The following is a 21228-nucleotide window of genomic DNA, read 5'->3' as shown; positions in this document are numbered from 1 at the left end:
TGTTATAATTTTTTTCTAATTCTATAAAAAAAAGTTTTTGGTAGTTTGATAGGTATGGCACTGAATAAGTAGATTAATTTGGGTAAGATTGTCATTTTTATTATGTTAGCTTGTCCTACCCATGAACAATTAATGTTTTTCCAGTTATTTAGATCTAGTTTTAATTGTGTGAAAAATATTTTGTAGTTGTGTTCAGATAGTTCCTATAGGATTGATTCTTGAGACCAAGAAATGATTTAAAACTTTTCATGTAGAACATTTGGTGGGGTTCCTAATGATCCCCATAGTTTTGAAGCTGAACTGACTAGAAACCATAGGATCTTTTAAGTTTAAACACATTGAGAAAGGAGCTAGGCTGAACACAGAGCCAAAAATTAGTCTGTTCACATAGGAGGATCCAGGTTCAAATCTCAGCTCTGCTACTTACTGTTGTAATCTTGATCAAGTCATTCAAGCCTCAGTTCTCCCATGTATAAAATGAGGAGGTTAGGCTTAGATGGTCTTTAAGGTCCCTTCCGGTTCAAAAATCTTTAGTGTTAGGGAAATGCTGCTAAGGAGTGGAGATCAAGGAGGAAGAAAAGGGGAAATGGGCCTTTCTATTGCATCGACTATGTGCCATGTCCTGTGTGCAACTCTTTACAAACATCTCACTGAATCCTCCTCACAATAACCCTGAGATGTAGCGGCTGTTACTATCCCATTTTATAGCTTATGAAACAGAGGTAAAAGGGTGACTTGTCACATGGTTAGGAAACGTCTGAGCCTGGATTTGAACTTGGGTCTTCCTGACTCCAGGCCCAGGCCCAGGACTCTATTCACTGAGCCACCAGCTGTTTCTACAAAGACAAAAATAAATGTAAATGCCCCTGGCTTCAAGGAGGTTATCTGGATTCTTTTTTTCCTCAGTTCAACAAAAATATATTAAGTGCTTTCTGTATACAGAACAGTGTCCTGGGTGGGGGTGGGGGGGGGAATAAAAAGGTCTTTTTTTAATTGATACAATTAATTTTAACACAACAGATGCATCCCAGCAAGCTACACAAGCCAATCCTCCATAAAATATCTACTTTAAGGAGTATACATTATCCATTTGGGAAGTAAAAGGTTTCTTTTTCATTAAATTATAAATGACTGCTACAAGCGCTGGCTTAGCTAGAGAAAACGTGCCAAATTATTCACATAAGTCCCCATTAGTGCCAGGCACAGAACATATACTAGAATAGGATTATCATGTCACTTTGAACAGTAAAGCTCTACCATAGCATCTTCCCTCCCTGAAAAGGTCAGGTCTCTGTCCTTGTTGCCACCATGGCAGGGATGCGTATAGTCCTGGATGCTTCAGCTCAGGATGAAGCCAGAGACTCTTTACAGTAAAGTGCCTAATTGACCTGCTGCCAGGGAGACGCGACCAGAGATCATCCTGAAAGGGAACTCCAAATCCCAGGTCAAGCTTTTGTTCCACATGAGTTAGCAAGGGAAGAAGAGAATGACCGCCAGCCATTTGGGTCTCTTATTTTTTCGAAATGCTGCTAAGCACTGCCAGGGAAGCCCGGTGTTCCAGGAGCCCCAGGTGAGAGAATGCCATGCCAAGCCTGCCCCTGCTGCCTTTGTTTTCCATAAAAGTAAATGTAACTTTTATAGGGTGACTAATTCCCCCAAAGGGAAAAGCTGGCCTTTTTGTGTTCAGCCTGCTCCTAGAATCCTTTGCCAAGAGCACCCTGGCAAAGACCTTCTCATGGCCAGGGCAGCGGGGAATTTATTTATGCTGCTACAAAGCAGAGAGTCTGTCTCTGTTTCTACTCTCCCACCCCAATCCCTTTTCTGTGCTAGCTTACTCATTGGCTCTGGTGCGTCAGAGCCACTGAGTCGTCATTCCAATATTGCCAACTCTTCTCTGGACCAGTGATCCAAGACCTTCCTGACCTACACATGGAAAAGCCACCAAGCAAGTAGTCATCTGCTCAATGAGCTGTGAGGAAGGGAAGGAGCATTCTGGACAGACTGGAACCTCCTCCATAGAAAAGTCTCTCTGGCTCTATTTCTGATGTGGCTCTTTCCCCAAGCCTGACATGTCTCACAGACAGGTGAAGGGGATTAAGGAGTCTGGGAAGTTTCATTTTCATCTGTGCACACATAGCATTTGCATCAACTCCTGGCTGTCACCAAGAGAGGGAACAAGAACCAAGAAGGATTTCTGGGGAAAGCTTAGGTTTGGCAAACACCAAGTTATATTGAGTTCTCTAGTTCAGGAGTAAAAAGAGGCTAACCCTATCTTGGTCACTACACTCTACAGTGGGGTCCAGTGGCAGCAAAGTGCCACAAGCTGTTAAAATAAACACAGATGGCCAAATATTGTGTTTATCTCCCTTAGAAAGGGCACTCCAGACCTGTAGTCGGTCGTCGGATAATTATAATTCCTTAGAGAGGAATTCTTCACCTGTTGAAGGGGAAGCCAAAATCAACCAAGAGGGATATTATTAACAGCTGTGATGGACACCAACACTTGAGCTGTTTTCAGGTGATTTCTTTCTATTCTTGGTTAATAGGGAGGAAGAGTAGAAAGGTAGAGGGGATCCAATCCAGGGACCCTCAGGAGGTTCCAATGACCCTCCTTAGCACCTGAATGTCTCTTTCTGCCCTCACTCTAGAGATCCTATACAGAGCTATAACAATAGCTTACTCCAAATGGCCAAATGATTCTAGATATGTATGATACTCCACCCACACCCCAGCCCCATAACTATAATGTTAAGGCAAGAAGAATAGTTTGCATTAGCATTTTAGAGTTTCCAACCTGGTTTCTTCAAAACAATTGTAGAAGCTAAGTTGTACAAATGTTCTTCTAATATTAATAACAAGTAATAATGAATAATGTTCCCTATCTGATGGCCGAAGAAACTAAAACTCTGAGAGATTAAGTGACCTTCCAGTCTGTTGGATTAAGCTACCTATGCATATGTGTGAAGAGACCATAGTAAAATTTTATGCCAAAAGCTTCAGTGAAGTTAAAATTAAAAAACAAAAAAAAACAAACAAAAAAAAACGTGGAAATGCATGTCGGCTATTGGGGAGGGGTTGAAGGGGGGGGCGAAGGGGAAAGTAAAAACATGAATCATGTAACCATGGAAAATTTTTCTAAAAAATAAAATTAAATAATAATAATAAAATAAAAGTCTTGATGCATTAGGTTCTGCATATAGGTCCAGATTTGGGTGCCTGATTGTCCTTATCAGGTTATAAGAAGAACAAAGTTTAGAGACTGTATTATCAAAAACTGAAACAAACATGCAATGGAATGGCAAACATACCTGTCAGGTTCCTGTGTCGTAGACGGTGCTTGTCTTGAGAAATGCTTTTTGAGTGACAGGATTGTCTCTTGGGGATAATGATCTGCATTGCATTCCAGATATTTCAAAACATATTCATCTGCATCTTGGATGATGAACCTGTGGCCAAAAACTGGGGAAAGTACCATTCCGTTGGTTTAGTTCTATGTATGTAACTGAATTTATTTATATAGTGCTTTGGGATTAGTTCAGTTCTGGGTCTCAAGGAACAGAAAAAACAGGCCCATCTTCTTAAATCTAACTCTAGAGTTTATTGATAATATACAAACCAGAAACACGCAGAAAAAAGCAGAAGGATACATATACCAATTGGCTTGGCTGGCTACTAATTTCTTAGCCGTCTGTTTTGGTCCCTGAGAGACAAAAGAGCACATATGGTGGTTCCAGGAAAACCAATCATAACCAGAAGTGCAGGCTGAGTCTTAGTGGCAACAGTGGTTAAAAATAGCCCTGTTTTATACTTGGGAGGGTGGAGGGAGCTGGAGCCTCTCTGAAATACATCAGCCTGGGATAAGCAGACTCCAGGCATCTCTACATACAGCAATCCATAAGTAGGGCAAATCAAGATGCACATGGGGTTTGGTAGAATTCCTCTGGTGCCAGACACGGCACTTGTAGCCTCATCAATCATTCTGGGGAAAGAGATCTAGTTTGCCAAATGGCACCAGACTCATAGCTCACCAATTGCTTTTGCTAACAACAATGCAGTGAGGCAGACAGCTATGTTTTCATGAGTGAAACAGTCTTTCACAGACAAGTTCATGGGATCCAAGCTTATGAAATTTAGCTTGTTCACCTTCTGCCACTAACTAAAACTGTTATACATCAGGCTGCTCGAGGAGAGTTCGGAAAGTTTCTCGTTTAGTATTCACAAGAGATAAATGCAATTGACTTGGTGCTTGGAAGTAGGTAAAAGATAACAGCCCATGCTAACATGTACAAGAAGATGGCATAGTGAGAGACTGCAAAAGAGTCAGATATCAGCACAGTCCCCCTTCAGGATTAGCAAACTGAAGTGCCAAACAACTAAACCCTTCCTGATTTTTAGAAACATCAACAAAGAGAGTGAAAAAGACAAAAAAAAAAAAAAAAAAAAAAAGAACCAACTGAATAAGGCTATGGTTTTTTAAGATTATGGTAAAAGGAAAAAACATAGAAATGCATGCTGAATCAACACCAAAGTCAACGCAGTAAATTCTAAAAATAAATGAATGGATAAATGAATAAGTAAATAAGCTCAACTATCTATCTATCTATATATATACATAAACCAAGAAAGTAAGGAAAGAATGATCATAGTCATGGAGAGGATAGAGAAAAGAAAGGGAAAGATAGAGGAAACCTAAGAGAGATTAAAGAAAAATATATATCTAGCTAAGAAGGGTATTGATAAGTTAGTGCAGACCTAGAGAAGGTCAAATAGTTCATGCTATATGAGAATTTTTTTGAAAGAGACCTGTGGTCTGGAGAAGTGAAGAATGGTTGTGACGGCTGTCTTCAAAGTATTTGAAAGTCTATCCCATGAGAGAAGGATTTGATTTGTTCTAGTTGCAAAGAGGCAACTCTGTGCTTCATGGAAGGACACATTTTCTTACAACTAAAAGTCAAAGATGGGAAGAGACTATCTTGAGAGGCAGTGCAATTTCCTTTAGTATAGGTCAACACCAAGCAGAGGCCAGATGACCACTGACTATAATAAGTATCTAATTTATGTAATATAGTAAAGATTCTTTTCTGGAAATGGGCCAAACTAGATGACTGCTAAGGTCCCTTCCAACTCTGAGATTCTGAGCATTATAGTACCACATATTACAATAAATTCCAGTTAGACTTTGACAAATAAAATTAAATTAGAAAAAAAGAATAATACAGTTAACTGTGGAAGGGAGATTTCTATCTACTGATAATAAAGGAAAGAAATTATTCAGGATGAAGTAGTTAGATTTGATTATATAAAAATAAAAAACTCCCTGAAATCATATTTCATGATCATATCAGTTTGGGTACTCTCTTTCCCAATACAAATAAAACTTCTCCATGTAATACAGCTTGTCCACATCTCCCAATAAATTTTCTCTAGAAAATCTGTCCAGAGTGCATGATTGAGATCTACCTCTGGGCATTCATATGGTCTGTCCACCTATTATCCCAACTCTCTCTATATGATTAGCCCCTTTTCTCTTTTGAATCACACAATTCCTTTTATGCTGTTTTTTAATGTATAAGCTGCATGTGACTTACGCCTATTTATCTATTGTGCTTTGAGCCATTTGCCATCTTTGATTCTTATGAGATTTTCCTCTTTCATGATTTATTGCCATAAAGCATGTTAAAATCATTATCTAGGACAAGATGGATGCCACCTTGATGGACAGGGCTGGCAGTTGAAAGTTTCAGAATGTTCCCAGGTGCCATGAGCCAGGGACAAAAATCGGTTGGCTCCACCCTATAAATACCCCAAGTTGGGAGCTCAGAGCTGAGATTTAAGCAGGCTTCTCTTGAAGCAAGAACTGGCGCAGAGGGAGGTAAAGGGTAGAAAGGGTAGGCCTGAAACCTGTAACCCACACTTGACTGAGAGAGAGCTTGTGATCAATCAACACCATTGATAGTAGAGCTGAGAGAGTATATAGATCATCTATCAACATCTGCCTCAATAGCCTTCCCTAATCTCTGGCTTGGCTGTGGCCAGGTCAGGTCAGAGTTAGTGAGAGGGTGAAGACCTCCAGTTTCTACTATCTAGCAATCTCCAGACTTGATCAACAATTAGTTTAGTAGCCAAACAAATAGCAATAGGGTTCCCAGATCCTCAAACTTATTACCTTGTTTCCCTTTACTCATTAACAGTTTTAGTAAAGTGATTTACCAAAGCCCTTGGGAAAGGGAGATCAACATGCAGTCAGATGACAACTTTCCAATAGCCATTCAATAGCCTTATCAACAACTAATCCAACCTCAGGTTGGGGCCTAGTGAGGTTAACCATCTATCTAACCTCTCAAGGGTCCCTAACCTGGGCATCTGTTAGAAGGAAACAACTGACAGGCTTAATCAATCAAGCCTATCAGGGAGGAGAGGCATAGATTACATCCATAGCTATTGTGAAAGGATGTGTGTTTCTTCCCTCACCAACTATAGACAGCTTAGGCCTTGGGCGCACCTGATCCTACATTCATACTATCTCTGAAATCTACATACCATCCATCCTCCAAGATCTATTCTAGAGGAAGATCTAAAGGAGATATATAGAGATATTATCATTTCTTTTTAACAAGCATCACTGATAGAGAAAACTAATGCCAGATGTAATTGGTGTTAGGAAACAAATATGGCTTTGTAGCTTTCTAAATGTGATTTCATCTACTTGGATTCTGGGCCTGGCTAAGAGTCCTTCCACTGTGCTTATTCAAGATACTAATGGGCTAATTTAACATATTATCCATCCCAAAGCATGTGATAATCAGGATAATATGCAAGTCTTCATCCACTTGGCTTTTCCTGTGTGAATTGTTCTTTAGGTGCTCATAAACCTCACTGAAGAGGGAAACATTTGCTGTTTCAGAGAAATCTGCACATGTTATGGCAGAAATCTGGAGAACTTCACCCTCCACAGAGAGTCTCTCCACTTGGGACTTTGCATAGACCATCCTCGATGATGATAGAGGTTTAATAGCAGCTAGCATTTCTCTATAATTTTTAAATTTAAAAAGTGCTTTGTATGTTATCCTATTTAATCCTCACAACAACCCTATAGGGAAAGTACTATTATTATCCTGTGAAGAGTGAATCAAACTTTCTTTGTCTATCAATCAGCAATTTTTAAATTAATCAACCACAAGTTTAAACACCCCTACTTAACACTAAGTAAGGGAGTTCCCAAGTCATTTACTAAAATTGGGTGACAATCCCAGAGGCGACTGCCAAATTTAAAGACTGCAATTGGTTCTGTAAAATGGAGGAAGGGGACAGGAAGTGATGTGGAAAAAGGACTATCCTGAACTTCCTGTCTAAGGGGTCTGTGGCTTGGGTCTTCAACTCAAGTCTTCAGCTTGAATTTTTGGCTTGAAGCTTTGGTTGGTGACTTGCCTCTTGAAGGTGGCTTTGGACTTGGAACTCCCCTTTGACTTGGGACTTGGCTCTTGGACTGCTTCCTGGAGGACTGCTCCCAGGTCTTTTCCTTTGGACTTCATCTTGGGTGAGTGAGTAGCTGGCCTTCCCTTCCTGGCTTCTGGAGAGATTAGTTCCGGGGAGAACGCCTTTTCCTGAAGAAGGTCGTGTTGCTAGAACCTTTGTATAAGACCATCACCAGATCCTCTGGCTGAGGGTTAATGAGTCCTGCCCAAGGCTGAATCAGACACTGGAGCAACATTTCGCGTGATAGGCTAGACATTTTCTCTACTCTCTTCTTACATTTCTCTACTTTCACTCTTTCCACTTCTTTGTAAATAAAAGCTATTAAAAGTCATATATTTTTATGTCAAACCCCTCAATTTAAATCCTTACAACCCTCATTTTACAGAGGAGGAAATGAAGGCTGAGAGGCTGATTTGCCCAGAGTTTCAGAGCTAGTAAATGTCTGAGAAAAGACTCCGACTAAAGTCTTCCTGACTAGGTTCAAAACTTTTTCCACTGAGCCACCTAGCTATCATATACCAGAGATTTTCATATAGCATGAAGGGCCTGGACATACTTTGGGGGTGTTTTCACTTCTCTGACTTTGCTCACACACACACACACACACAAATTTTGAACATCACTAAATGACACCATCTAGTGGGTTGTCACTAACTCCCCTTATAAGCAAGTACTTCACAAAGCTCAAAAAGTTTATATACAGGTCAGACTAAAACAAGTATGATTCATGGGAAATACTGACACTGGCCAATAAACAACCTCTTCCATAGACCCAAATAATTTCAGTTAATTTATAATCACAAACAAGATATTCAGCAGCTCCCAGGTAAGCAGTGTCCCTTACTCTTTTTGCAATTTTTCATAACTACCAGTAAGTGGTAACAAGTCCTTCTGAAGCTCTCCAGGCTTCTCTCTCTCTGCAGTTCTCACAGCTTCTCGCAGATGGTGTGATTAGAACCCTTCTTCCACCCTCAGCATCCCCTTTCCCCCAAGAAAGCTCATCTATCCCTCTGTCTCTGTAATGCAATATTTTTCAGAATTACTTGTCATCTCAGGAATGTTACAATGGAATAAAGACAATACAATGATTTACTGAGCAAAACATGCAATTGCAGAAATAAAGTGGGTCCAAGGTTCTTAGTATAAAGACCTTTGGTTTCTATTATAGGCTGAAAGGAATAAAAAACAAACAGACAAAACCATCCATAAGGCAGGAATTAAGTTACCTTATTTCTTACTGGTAGAGAAGATTAGGATTTTCCCTGAATCAGGAAGCAGTGGGAGGGGATGATAGTTTTACAATTTCCATGAAGTTAAAACACCTTTTCAAAGGTGGATAAGGAGAGTGAAATGGAATTATTAATGCTTTTTAAAAAATGTAATTGGAGGGTGGGTAGCAGCTAGAAGGCTCAGGTGATTGAGAGCCAGGCTTAGAGAAAGATCCTGGGTTCAAATTTGGCCTCAGACACTTCCTAGCTGTGTGACTCTGGGCAAGTCAATTAATCCCCATTGCATAGTCCTTAGCACTCCTACTGCCTTTGAACTGATACACAGTATTGATTGTAAGATGGAAAAAAGGATTTTTTAAAAAATGGGAAACAAGTTCTTTCTGTATTCAACTCACAATGCTAGAACATTAGAACAATTAGAACAATAGAAGTGCTTCCTTCTCTCTCTGAAGCCCTTTACTTATGCTATGGTTCCTGCCAAATTCTAGACTCTAAAAGTCAGGAACATAGTCATATTCCTTTCATCTTTGAATAGGTCTAGGTCATTGATATTGGGTCTGAGTGAATTTACAGAATGATGTCATCATTCCCACAAGGAACAGATATTCTCACCAGTATCAGTACTTCTCATGAATCTAGTACAAACACTTCAATTTTATTTCAATTGTCCTTTGGACCCTCTGAGCCTCTCTATGAATCCAACTAGGTGAGATAATTGAAATGTCTCAAGGTTTGTATCCCACAATATTCATAGTAAGCAGATGGACAAAGGAAGTCAAGCACTCTCTCAAAATTTATTGGATGCCAGAAAGAGAAAAAAAATTGCAATCCTACCTATGCTCAACATTGATAATCAGAAGATGATCAAAAAAAGTTACTTTGGGTTGCATCTCTCAAAAAATTTTATGCTCTTAACACACGCATGAGAGACAATATTTTGAAGAACAGTCAATAAGGCTGCATTTGCTTGGTAGAATCAAAAGTATTCTTGTTACTCAGAAACAATAAACAGAATCTCACATTCTCTGCAACTTTCATTCAATTGTGTGACTGCAAAGATGGGGTTTGCTGCAATCACCTTTGAAAATCTACTTATTTTTTTCATATTTTCATCAATACCTTTAATATGTGCAAATATAGTTATCACAAAAAATTTATAAAGATGAGTATGAAAATAAGAAGAATGATGACTACAATAATAAACATGTGGATTTGCTCAAGTTTCCATTCTTTCTAGGGGTCTCTGATCCTGTGGAACTTTGACATAACAACAATGTTTTGTGACTGTAGCTAAGCTTGAGAAAAGGCAACTGCCAACTGAACCCCAGCTGGGAGCAGCCTTAGCGACTCTTCCAGATAAATCAAACTTATCTCAAAGAAGAGCAGTTCCAAGAATTTTCCAGATAAAATAACAACCTACCCAGCCTATTTCCTTGAGAGCCCCTAAGCCTTTCCTTAAGGAACTGACTGTTACATCTCTCCTCCTGTGTTTTGAGCAATAAAAGCTAGCTGGTGGGCTTCTTTCTTGGGAAAGAAATTCTGCATGCATACCTTATTCTGATAAGAATAAACAATCTATGCCTCTCCCTCTGGTTCCCAGTTCAACTCTGGTCCATGAGGCCAGACACCCAGGAAGGTATGGGTTGACTTGAAAAAATAGAAATATATGTCAGTAGGTATTTATTTTTTTCCTCATTGGCTTTTTGAGACACTGTAATGTTTTTTGGGTTTTTTGCCTTTCAATATCTTTTCATCTGTTAAAAATCTTATAAAATGATCCCTTACTACTTTCAAGCTCAGATTTTCTCAGTGGTTCGTTTTTTCTTTGCTTCATCTTCTAAAGTGCCATTTCAGTTTCTTCCAAACAGACAAAACAAGGACTGCACAACGATGACCACTGAACCCATAAACAATCCATACAGAAAAATGGGAAATAGAAAATGCAAAGAAGATACTGACCTTACTACCATTTCCCACAAAAAATCTAACTAGTATAAAGGAGTCACTACAGCCTAGAGGCCAAAATAATCCAGAAATTGCTTTAGCCAGCAAACATTTCATCATCTTATTAAGAAGACTAAGACGTAACAGCCCATGTTACGTAACAGCATTTAAAACAATGCTATATTAAATTACAAATCAATTTGTAAATATTGGGATGGTGAAAGAAAATAAGCAGGATTGCCACAGAAGACATTGAAAGTTAGTATGGGGGGGAGGCCGAAAGTGTACAAAATATTGGCAATGAGACCCAACTGAGGCACATCATCATCCCAAGAGGGGGACCCACTGGAGCCACATCACTCCAAGAACATTCAAAGATGAAACTAGCAGTTGGAACAACAAATAAATAGAAAATGAAAACTTCTCAGCATTTCTATAATGATCTCTTAATCAGTGAGGATCCATCACATTTGTATCTTTGGTCTAATCATTTGATGATCTGAATGTACTAAGACAGATGATTCAAATATGATTCTTGTATCAAGTAACCAATTCTTTCTAGTTTGTTAAACATAATCAAGTTCATTTTCTGTAATGCTATGTCGAGGAATTTTTAACTCTTTTCTTAAAAAAAAAAAAAGTCTTTATGCTGTATAGATATAAAGCTTCCAAGTTGCCTATAAGCCTTTGGCCTCTTTCATTTCTCAATTCTGAGCCATATTTTCAACATCATTTTCAAGACAACATCTTTCTTTTGTTATTCCCAGCTTCACATTTAAGTCTCCCATTCTCTTTTCAAAACTCCTTGACATATCCAGTTTTCCCATCCTTTCCCTCAGAATCTGACAGTGGTCATTTTCTTTGCCAATTCAATTCTTCTTCATGTCTATTTTAACCCAACTTCTTCAGAAGATTGCATCCTCAGATATGATCCCCCCCCCATCCAATTTTTAACCTTTTCATATTAACTAGTTCCTTCTCTACTGCCTTCAATCAAACATACCCAAGTCTCCCTCATTAATAATAAAAAAAAGCTTTCACTAGGCTCTACCATCCTTTCAAGCCATCATCCTATAGCTCTCCTCTTTCAAACCAAACTCCTTGAAATAGTTGCCTTTCTTTCCTTCCCTCTCACTAACTCCTTACAATGTGAGCTTTTGGCCTGGTCACTCAACTGAAACTGCTCCTCTCTGAAGCTACCAGTGATCTCTTATATCTGATGGTCTTTTCTTAGTCCTACTCCTTGTTAACCTAGCCACAATATTTGGCACTGTGGCTCACCCTCTCTTCCTGGGTTTTTCAAGGCAGCCTCTTGGAAGATTCACGAGACCACTCCTCAGTCTTCTTTGCTGGTTCATTACCCACATATGTATCAAGTATCAATGATAAAAGTCTGATACCCCAAAATAGAGTGATTTGACACAATTATACAATACCAGGGACCATTCTCTGTTAGATAAGTGGTCAACGAATCTGATCAAAATGTTTTCAAAAGAGCTAAAAACTAAAAATTACCAAATTAAAATTTACTCTAAATCACTAACAGTAGAGAAATGTAAAAATGAAAACCACTTTTGGGTTTTATGAATCCCATGCAAAATGGCCAAAAAAAAAAAATAAAATGTAAAGGATGGAAACAGTTCATATTGAAGGGATTGTTGGAAAATAGGCACACTCATTGAGTGGGCATGTTGAAGGGGAAGCTGTGAAGTGATTGACCATTCTTAATTTCAATTTGGAATTATGGGAGGGAAAGGGACTACACTGCCCATTTTATTTGTCCCGGTAATTCCATTAATGGGCAGACACATGACAAATATATCCACAGTAGCACTCTGAGATAGCAAAGAACTAGAAACAAAATGCATCACCAAGCAGGAAATGTTGACATCAACAACAAAAACTTTTTTTTTTTAATAATTACTATGTCCCAGGCACTACACTAAAGGCATTAAAAAAAAAGATAAAAATAGTCACTGCTCTCAGAGAACTTACCTTCTAATGAGGGAGACAACATGTTAATGATGAGGTGCATTGAAGATATATACAGAGTAGAATGAAGGTAATTTCAGAGTGTAAGGTAGTAGTAGCAGCTAGGGAAAACCAGGAAAGGCTTCAGTAGAAGGTGAAATCAGAGCTGAGACATGAAGGAAGCCAGGGAAACTAACAGGCTGAGCTAAAGAAGTAGATAAGTATAACATATTATTTTGCAATAACAAATTATTAACATGAGAAACTTCAGATAAGCTTGAGATTTGTATGAACTGATACAGAGTGAAATAAACAGAATCAAAAAGCAATACACATACCATAAAGAGAAAGATCACTAAAAGGAAGCTGAATTCTGAGTAGTGGGGGAAAAAAACCCAATAAAGGTCCTAAAGAAGTTATAATGAAGTGAATCTCTCACAGTAAAGGGAAGGAAAACTGCAGGGCCAGAATATTATATACATTATCAGACATAGACTCGATATCGGATATTGTTGCCTGATTATTTTTCTGTGTCACAAGGAAGGGTTCAGTCTGTGGAGTGAATAGGAGGAAATGGTTCTGATATAAAGACAGTTTTAAAGTCCATTTTAAAAAGAACATACAAAGATTATGAAAAATTTAGGACTACATAAAGGAAAATAATCTTTATACATATATAAAAGGAGAGAGGCTAGGAGAGAACATAAAGAAGATGAGTTTTTAAAAGTAAATTTAAGTTATAATTATATTTCTGATAATATGTGAATGTTGGGGTGGTATTTCATCAGAACTTTAAAACATTTTTTAGAAAGAAGAAACCAGTCACATTTATCTCAGTCAGTATCCTAGTTTATTGCTTTGCCTATGAGTTAGCAAAAATAAATCTCAGCAAATGAGAAAACACTTTCAAAACTATTAGAAAAGGCTAAATTGTGTATAGACTTACCTTCGATGAGGGCACCAATATAAAAGTCACCGGGTCCATAATAGGAGGGATTGTCTACACAGGATCCTGGCTTAGCAATTTTAGTCTTAGTAAGGTATTTACCCCCAAAGAAGCCAGAATTTCGGACTGGTGGTTCAAAGATAGTGACCATATCTGAGGCTACGAAATAAGATAAGATAAACCGCCTTCCCTGATCTTCAGGGATAGGGGATTCCTAAGGGAGTAAAGAGATGAAGGAGTTAATATTAATAGCTGAATAGAGTATCATTTTACTGTTCATAATCTATAGCTTTGACAATCATTGTTTTAAAGTTAGTGAAAACTAAAGGCACAACTGAATAGCATTTGGGCTTTTCCTTATATGTTATGTTAAACAGCTACAAATATAGGGTTTACAGTATATACAGCACTCATTACATGTATTCTACTGCTTCCCAGCTTTGTAACATGAAGATATTCCCTTTTGTCCATGGGGAAATTACACATAATCATTTTTCTCTCCTTTCTTCTGTTTGAATAGCTAAGAACTACATCTGGGTACTTAGCTGAATTAACCAGCTCTAGATTAACAAAGATATTCTGGGACAGCCTAGAGATGAGAGGTCCTGGGATCAGCCTGAGACAATTCTTAGCTATGTGACCTTGGGCAAGTCATTTAACCCCCATTGCCTAGCCCTTACTGCTCTTCTGCCTTGGAACTCATACTTTGTATTGATTCTAATACAGAAGGTGCAGATGAGAGGTGCATGGGGCCTGAACCGTGCTAACTGTACCTGTGAGTACAGAGAAAAGGTAGGCTGCAAGAGATGCAGAGGAAGAAATGGCAAGATGATATAATGGAAAAGGCACTGGACTAGAGTCAGCAGAGACCTGAATCCTACCTCTAGTACTTTTTTGGTTATGTCAGCCTGGACAAATCACCCAACCTCTCTTAGCCTTGGGTTTCCTCATCTTCATCTTAAAGATGGAAATAGTCATACTGACCACACAAAGTTTTGAGTATCTTTTGAGAATGTCAGAAAGCCTTAAAACACTACTTAAAGGTCAGCCATCATTATTATTTAATAAGTGAGGAATGAATTGTTGCCAAATGCAAATCGGTCCAAATGCCATGTTTGAAAAGACCAGTGGGGTATTGTGATCATGTGCAGAAAAACAAACACACAGTTGCCCAGCAGTTGAAGCTAGCAATAGGATGTATGATGACTCTCCTTGAATCCAGAAATGTTGGACCCAGGTTGGCTGGATGGTTAGGTAGGAATCTATTAGCTAAGGATTGTGTGAGGGAGATATCAACAAGTTCTCCAAAACGGCATGAAGTACAGAAAGAGAAGTGATTGGTATCGATAAAAAAAAAAAAATCTCTTTTTGAGTATCTAATTCATATTTTCAGTACTCAAAGATGAAACTACTCATTATGTTTGATATCAGAAACCTAAATATTAGTTAATAAGTGCATGTGCTTTCTTTGAAAAAAGCAGAGCTTCTTAAAAGAAATAATAATGTAAAATCCTTAATTGTTTCCCCCAAATTACATCACTCAGAGTGGCCATTCAATCTCATTCTGTTAAGTCTTCCAGTGCGTAATGGCACCTCATAAGAAGCTTCCTTGAAACCCGCTAAACTTTTTCATGAAGCCGCTTAAATGCATTTTCTCTTGATCAGCCTTAAAAGCCAGGTCACTATCACCTATACCAGTAATCTCTAGGTAGGGGCTGCAGTCTTCCAGAGAGCCAAGACATGCAGGATCAACTCATTAGATCAGTGGTTCCCAAACTTTTTTGGCCTACTGCCCCCTTTCCAGAAAAAAAATATTACTTAGGCCCCTGGAAATTATTTTTTAATTTTAATAGCAATTAATAGAAAAGATAAATGCACCTGTGGCCATCACCGCCCTCCTGGATCGCTGCAGCACCCACCAGGGGGTGGTGGTGCCCACTTTGGGAATCACTGCATTAGAGGATAGGAAGCTAGGTCATATCTATTCTCCCCATAGGTGGAGCTTATTTCCAACCTGACCATCCTTCCCTTTATTACCCAAGACTCCCTCAATCAGTTCCCATCTTCTGCTGTGAAGCATCCTACTTCCCCATCTGGAGTTAAGCAATGGCTCTTCAGAGCAGTTTATGAGCTAACCAGTTCTTAAGCCCCCACTGCACAAGATGAGCAGGTGCCCCGAGGAACCAACATCCTCCCTTAGGCTCCCACCCTGCTGTCCCTCATGGATGGGATAGACACTCCTGGGTGGGTAGGGCCCTGTGCCCAGGACCAGTGACCAAGATGAGAGAACTCCAAACCCATCCCTTATCATTTCACATCAAGTGAGTCTTTTTTCTGATAGAAATCCATGATTAAAGAAGTTTGGAGATTAGTGATCTAGATGATAGTTTCTTTTAAACTTTAAGGGAGGGGTAGCTGGATGGCTCAGTGGATTGAGAGCCAGGCCTAGAGACAGTAGGTCCTAGGTTCAAATCCAGCCTCAGACACTTCCCAGCTGTGTGACCCTGGGCAAGTCACTTAACCCCCATTGCCTAGCCCTATAACAAATAAAAAAAATTAATGTAGAAGGATATATATAAAAGATATTAGGGTTTTTTTAAAAAAAAAAACTTTAAGGGAATCATGGGGTTTTTGCTCAGAATGAAAAGTTCCAGTTCCTTAAACTTTTCCCCATAAAATTTATTACCTAATCTTTTAATGCCTCACATGACTCACTTTTAGACCTTCTTTAAGTTCTCCATATCCTATTAATTTTGGAGCTCAGAATTACTTATCCTGCACTAGAAAAGCTCTTTATTCATTTTATTATCAATCATTATCTCAACCCAAGACCTTTTCTCTGCCCTAATTATTTCACATAAGCAATAATTCTCATCTTGGATTCATGCTTTGTTTTATTTTCTTAAGAGTATCTATAGGGCACTAGTCCTTACTAAACTTCATTGTGTTTATTTCTAATTATTTCACCATTTTACCAAGATTTATTTGAATTCTAATCCTATTTTCCAGGGTGCCAGTCACACATTGCTGTCCCCTTTTTTCCTATCTGTGGACCCCGACTTCTTCCCCCAGCTTATTCTTCAAACTTAATAAGTATACTCAATGTCATTACCCTGATCACTAGGGGAAAAAAATGTCAATAGCACTGATACTGTCATTGAATCTCCACCCAATATCACTTTGCAAGCACTGAGTTCAAGTAGCCTTTTGGAAACAACTTTGAGCAAGATCCTTGGACCTGTTGTTCAGGGTGATATTTTCTCAGTTAATCCATGAACAAGATGATTGAGATCTAAACAGAATCCATCCTACAGTCAAGATAAATTTAATTTATCAATTCCGCTCAATTAACTAACTCTGTCATTACTCAGCACCCTGTCCACTTTGCTAATTAATTTTGGGATTTTTTTTTTTTTGCAGGCTTAGCAGGCATGAAAGCTAAACTTGTAAGTCTATCATTACCAGTGTCATTTTTTTTTTTTGCCTTCCCTTTCCCTCCCTTAACATAAGCACCAATATCAATGACACCCGTGTGAAACCCAGCAAAGAAAACTGTGTCCTAGGGGTGAGGTAGGTAGGTTCTAGCATTGCCTCGGTCAACAGCTAGCTGTGTGACCTGAAGGAAATTGATTCTCTATTCTAGGCTTGTTCCTTCAGTTGTAAAATGAAGGGAGTTAGACTTGATGAGCTCTTAAGTCCTTTCTGGTACCATTTTTTGTTACTCCACATTTTCATTGTGCTTTAGAGTTTACAAAGTGCCTCATTATATCCTCACAATAAAGTACTTACTGGTGACCCACTGAGCAAGACTTCATCTTAAATGGTTAACTTAAAAGATATGTGGGGGAACTCCAAAGTTCAGTGGAACAAGAGTGATTCCCAGAAAAGGACGGCCAAGGTAACAAGCCCCTTGCTAAGAAGATGCAGCAAAGCAGTAGGGGGAGGGAGTTGTCAAAGATGATTGGTGTTCAAATCAAATGGAGTGGCCCACTTGTTGAGGCATAAAGAAGCTGAGGTGGGGAAAAATGGTCCATTTCTTTTGGTATGCTTCCAGTGCCTCCAATGCCTTGGGCTTCCCGCAGTGGTGGGATTGGGCATTTCTCGCTCCTCCCTTGGGCCAGCAACAGTGATGACAGATATGAGTATATGGTAGCAAGAGCATGTGCTTGCCTGGACAAGTCAGTGTCTCTGACCACCTTTTTCCTGCTTTCTGTTGTCTTCTGAGTCCAAACTAGCCAGAGTTTGGAGTATGTGTGTGATGAATTACTGTTTTATGTTTCTGAATTTATTTATGTGTACTTTAAGCCATTTGTGTTTAAGTATTTTTAATGGTAGAGGAAATAAATTATGGTCCTAGACCTGATAATTAGGTTGTACAATGAATACCTTTTCCTGTTTTGAATGAGCCAAACTTTAACTTTGTTTTTAGATTTACCTATTTCTATGTACAGTGCAAGAGAAAAAATAATTCTGGCTCAATGAAGATTCAGTCAGTCTAGGGTGGAAAATTAATATTAATCTGTACCCTTTTTAGACCCCAGAATAAACTTTTTAAAATTTATTTTAAAGGTCAGTTATAACTATCTTAGGGCTGTAGCTCTTGAACTGAGGCTATGACTGAACTCCTCCCTCCTTTAGTCTACATCTTTTATCTTTGGAAAGGACAGGAAGGATGGAGCCAAGTTCTTTGTTCTATCTGTAAACAAGGATTCTCCTAAGGTAATTAAGTCAGTCAGCTAGCTGCCATGTTGGAAAACACTGGTATATGGGCAAAGTTCGTACGTGCTGTGCAGCTATTCTAACCGCTGTGTGGTTACTACTGGCATCTGGAAGACTTGCCTCAGTTGAGGTCTGAGTCCTCTGAACAGAGAGGTCCAGGGAAGGGACATCACCAAGAGCATAAATTGACAGAGGGGAAAAGGAAGTTGTTTTGGGGGAGTTAGGAGGTACTGGGTATGGCTCTGGGCTTGCTTAGAGGTTCATGTAGCAAGCAGTTAGAATTTCTGGCTGGCCAAGCAGTCTCAGGCTCTCACGTTCTCAGTTAGCCAGCCAAGTAGCTTGTGCTTCTCTCTCTCTTTCTCTGGACTACTTTTTTCCCATTTAATAAATAATTATAAAATTAAGATAAGTCTCCAGAGAATTTTAGTCCTAACACTAGGTCAGTAAATTCTTCTATGTTCTCCTCAAAAGGGTGTTTTTCTTTTCTTTTCTTTTTTTAAAAACCCTTTACTAAGTAGCAGTTCCAAGGCAGAAGAGTGGATAGGCAAATGAAATTAAGTTACTATCCCAGAGTCACATAGCTAAGAAGTATCTGAGGTCAGCTTTGAACCCAGAACCTCTCATCTCCAGGCCTGGCTCTCTAGCCACTGAGTCACTTAGATGGTCCAAAAAGCATTTTTAAGCACCCACTTGTAAATGGCACATGGAATATATGTGTGTGTGTGTGTATGTTTATATATGCATATATATAATAGCATTATATTTTGACATGTAAATTCATTGAAATTGAGTCACTTGTTGAACAGCTGTGGGCAAGGACTTTTTATGAAAACAGTACTCACCATCATAGCCATATATCGAAGCACCTTGTGATCATCTATCAACATCTTGATAACATCTTTTCTGGGGGTCTTTGGAATCAGGGCAAAGCAATTCTGAGCAGAATCCTCAATGAATCCAAAACCATTATAGGGAGGTAATTCCTAAAGGGAAGTGATATGCATGAACAGCTAATTAGGACTTCACAAAGCAATAATAATTAACTCCAATATAAATGTAAGCTCCTTGTAAGGACCACATTTTTTACCTTTCTTTAAGGACTAAGCCTGGCATATAGCAAATGTTTAATAAATGCTTGTTGACTGGCTAATTTCCATTAAAATCCTCCTCTGACACCTCATCATGGTGTGAAAGTGACCTTGTGCTCTCCAAGGTTATGCCAGTAGATCTCAAGCTCTGGCAGTCCCTGGTAAATGGGAAGAATTTCAACAAGAGGTCCAGTGATGAGGTCTGTTCTCTGAGCCTGTGTTTGGAGAGGTTCATCACTTGGTTGGTTCTAGGATCTTGAGGTACTAGAAGAATTATTGTTAATGGCATTAAAAAAACTTTGAAAAAAACACATGATTTATAAATGATTTCTGCATTTTTATACGTGCTAAGAAAAGGGCTTTATACTTTGTAAGAAATACTATGCAGTATTATATAGTAAAAAGGACATTTGATTTAGGGGTCAGGAGGCTTGGGTTCAAGGTTCAATCCTAACAACTTTCTGCTTGGATAAGTCACTTAGACCTCTTTTGAGTCTCGAAATGATTCATTAATGTCCGCCCTACTTTAGTTAAAATTTTTTGTAAATTAAAAATGACTAGCTAAATATAAACTAGTCTTCCAAGATTGGAGCATGTGGAAAGAGTATTATGTGATGCATTAGAAGAGTGATGGTGAACCTATGGCACACAGCACCATCCCCCCCACCCCCAAGTTTGTCCTTAGAAAGGTAGAGGGAGCTGCTCCTCTCCCCTTCACCATGCCTGAGGGAAAATTTTCACATTCCCCAGCTCAGCAGCCCAGTGGGAGCACTTTCTCCCTCCCCTGTCTGGGGCAAGGCAGGGGATCTGTATGTGGTATGAGGGTTGCTATTTGGGTACTCAAGTCTTTAAAAGGTTTTCCATCAGTTGGTCTATAAGAATGATGGACTTGGTGAGGGTTTTTCCAGAGGAGAAATATTCTTTGTAAGAGATAGGTGGTTCCAGACAATATTATCTTCAGCCCTAGGGGCCTCTCCTTCTGCATACACATTGGTATGCTAAATGCCCTAGGCTTTAAAACAGAGGTTGCCTAAAATAAAGAATTATTTCTTTTTTTCATTACAGAGAGGAAGGATATGAGTTGTATTTCAAGATTTTCCAGGTTAGGGATGCAATTTAAATTATTCACTATAATAAAATTCTGCTAAAGAAAAATTTGTATATAAGGTGGACTTCATCATAATGAAATTTAACATATATGTGGGTATATATTATAAAGAGGCTGATCAACCTTGCTATGTGACCTCATTGCTCCCACTTCATCACTATCCATTTACTTCTTTTCTTAAAATTTGGCTCGTGATCCCACCAAAATTAATTTGAAAAAACCAAACTTTTCCATCCTAGAATCAATACTTCTTAAGGGTTCTAAAAAAGAAGAGCAGTAAGGGCTAGGCAGTGGAAATTAAGTGACTTGCCCAGGATCGCACAACTAGGAAGTATCTGAGGCCAGATTTGAACCTAGGATCTCTTGTCTCTAGGACCTGACTCTCTATTTACAGTCACCTAGCTTCCCCCACCACCTCTTTCCTTTTAAGGTTATCAATTTTCAAATGCTAAATCCAATGGTTTTTTTTCTTATTCCTAAATCTCTATCATTTCTACACAACTTTTACTACTATTGGTCAGTTATTCTTCCTAAACATTCTCTACTCTCTTGACTTCTATGGCACTACTCAATCCTAGTTCTCCTGGCACATCTGCCAGATACTTTTCAGTTGTTCTTGGCTGAATCATCGTCCATATACCACTCACTCAAGAGTAAGATCTTCAGAGTTCTGCCCTGGGACCTTCTTTGCCTCCCTTTTTACAATGTGCTCATAGAGATCTCATTAGTTCCCATGGGTTCAACTAT

General features: G+C 38.9%; 1 protein-coding gene across 1 annotated transcript in view; it reads right to left on the bottom strand.

Annotated features, from left to right (window-relative positions):
• EFHC1 (EF-hand domain containing 1) overlaps positions 1-21228 on the bottom strand; it is an 82433-nt gene that overhangs the window by 5678 nt on the left and 55527 nt on the right. Inside the window, exons 7-9 of the mRNA XM_044673384.1 lie at positions 19128-19268; positions 13567-13780; positions 3309-3459 (exon numbers count right to left, since the gene is read on the bottom strand). Coding sequence (XP_044529319.1) covers positions 3309-3459; positions 13567-13780; positions 19128-19268 — 506 coding nt within the window. The remainder of the gene's footprint in view (positions 1-3308; positions 3460-13566; positions 13781-19127; positions 19269-21228) is intronic.

Source organism: Gracilinanus agilis, chromosome 4 (genome assembly GCF_016433145.1).
Source record: "Gracilinanus agilis isolate LMUSP501 chromosome 4, AgileGrace, whole genome shotgun sequence".
NCBI classification, from domain to species: domain Eukaryota; kingdom Metazoa; phylum Chordata; class Mammalia; order Didelphimorphia; family Didelphidae; genus Gracilinanus; species Gracilinanus agilis.
The sequence above is the reverse complement of the archived record's forward strand: the minus strand, read 5'-3'. Positions and strand labels throughout refer to the sequence as shown.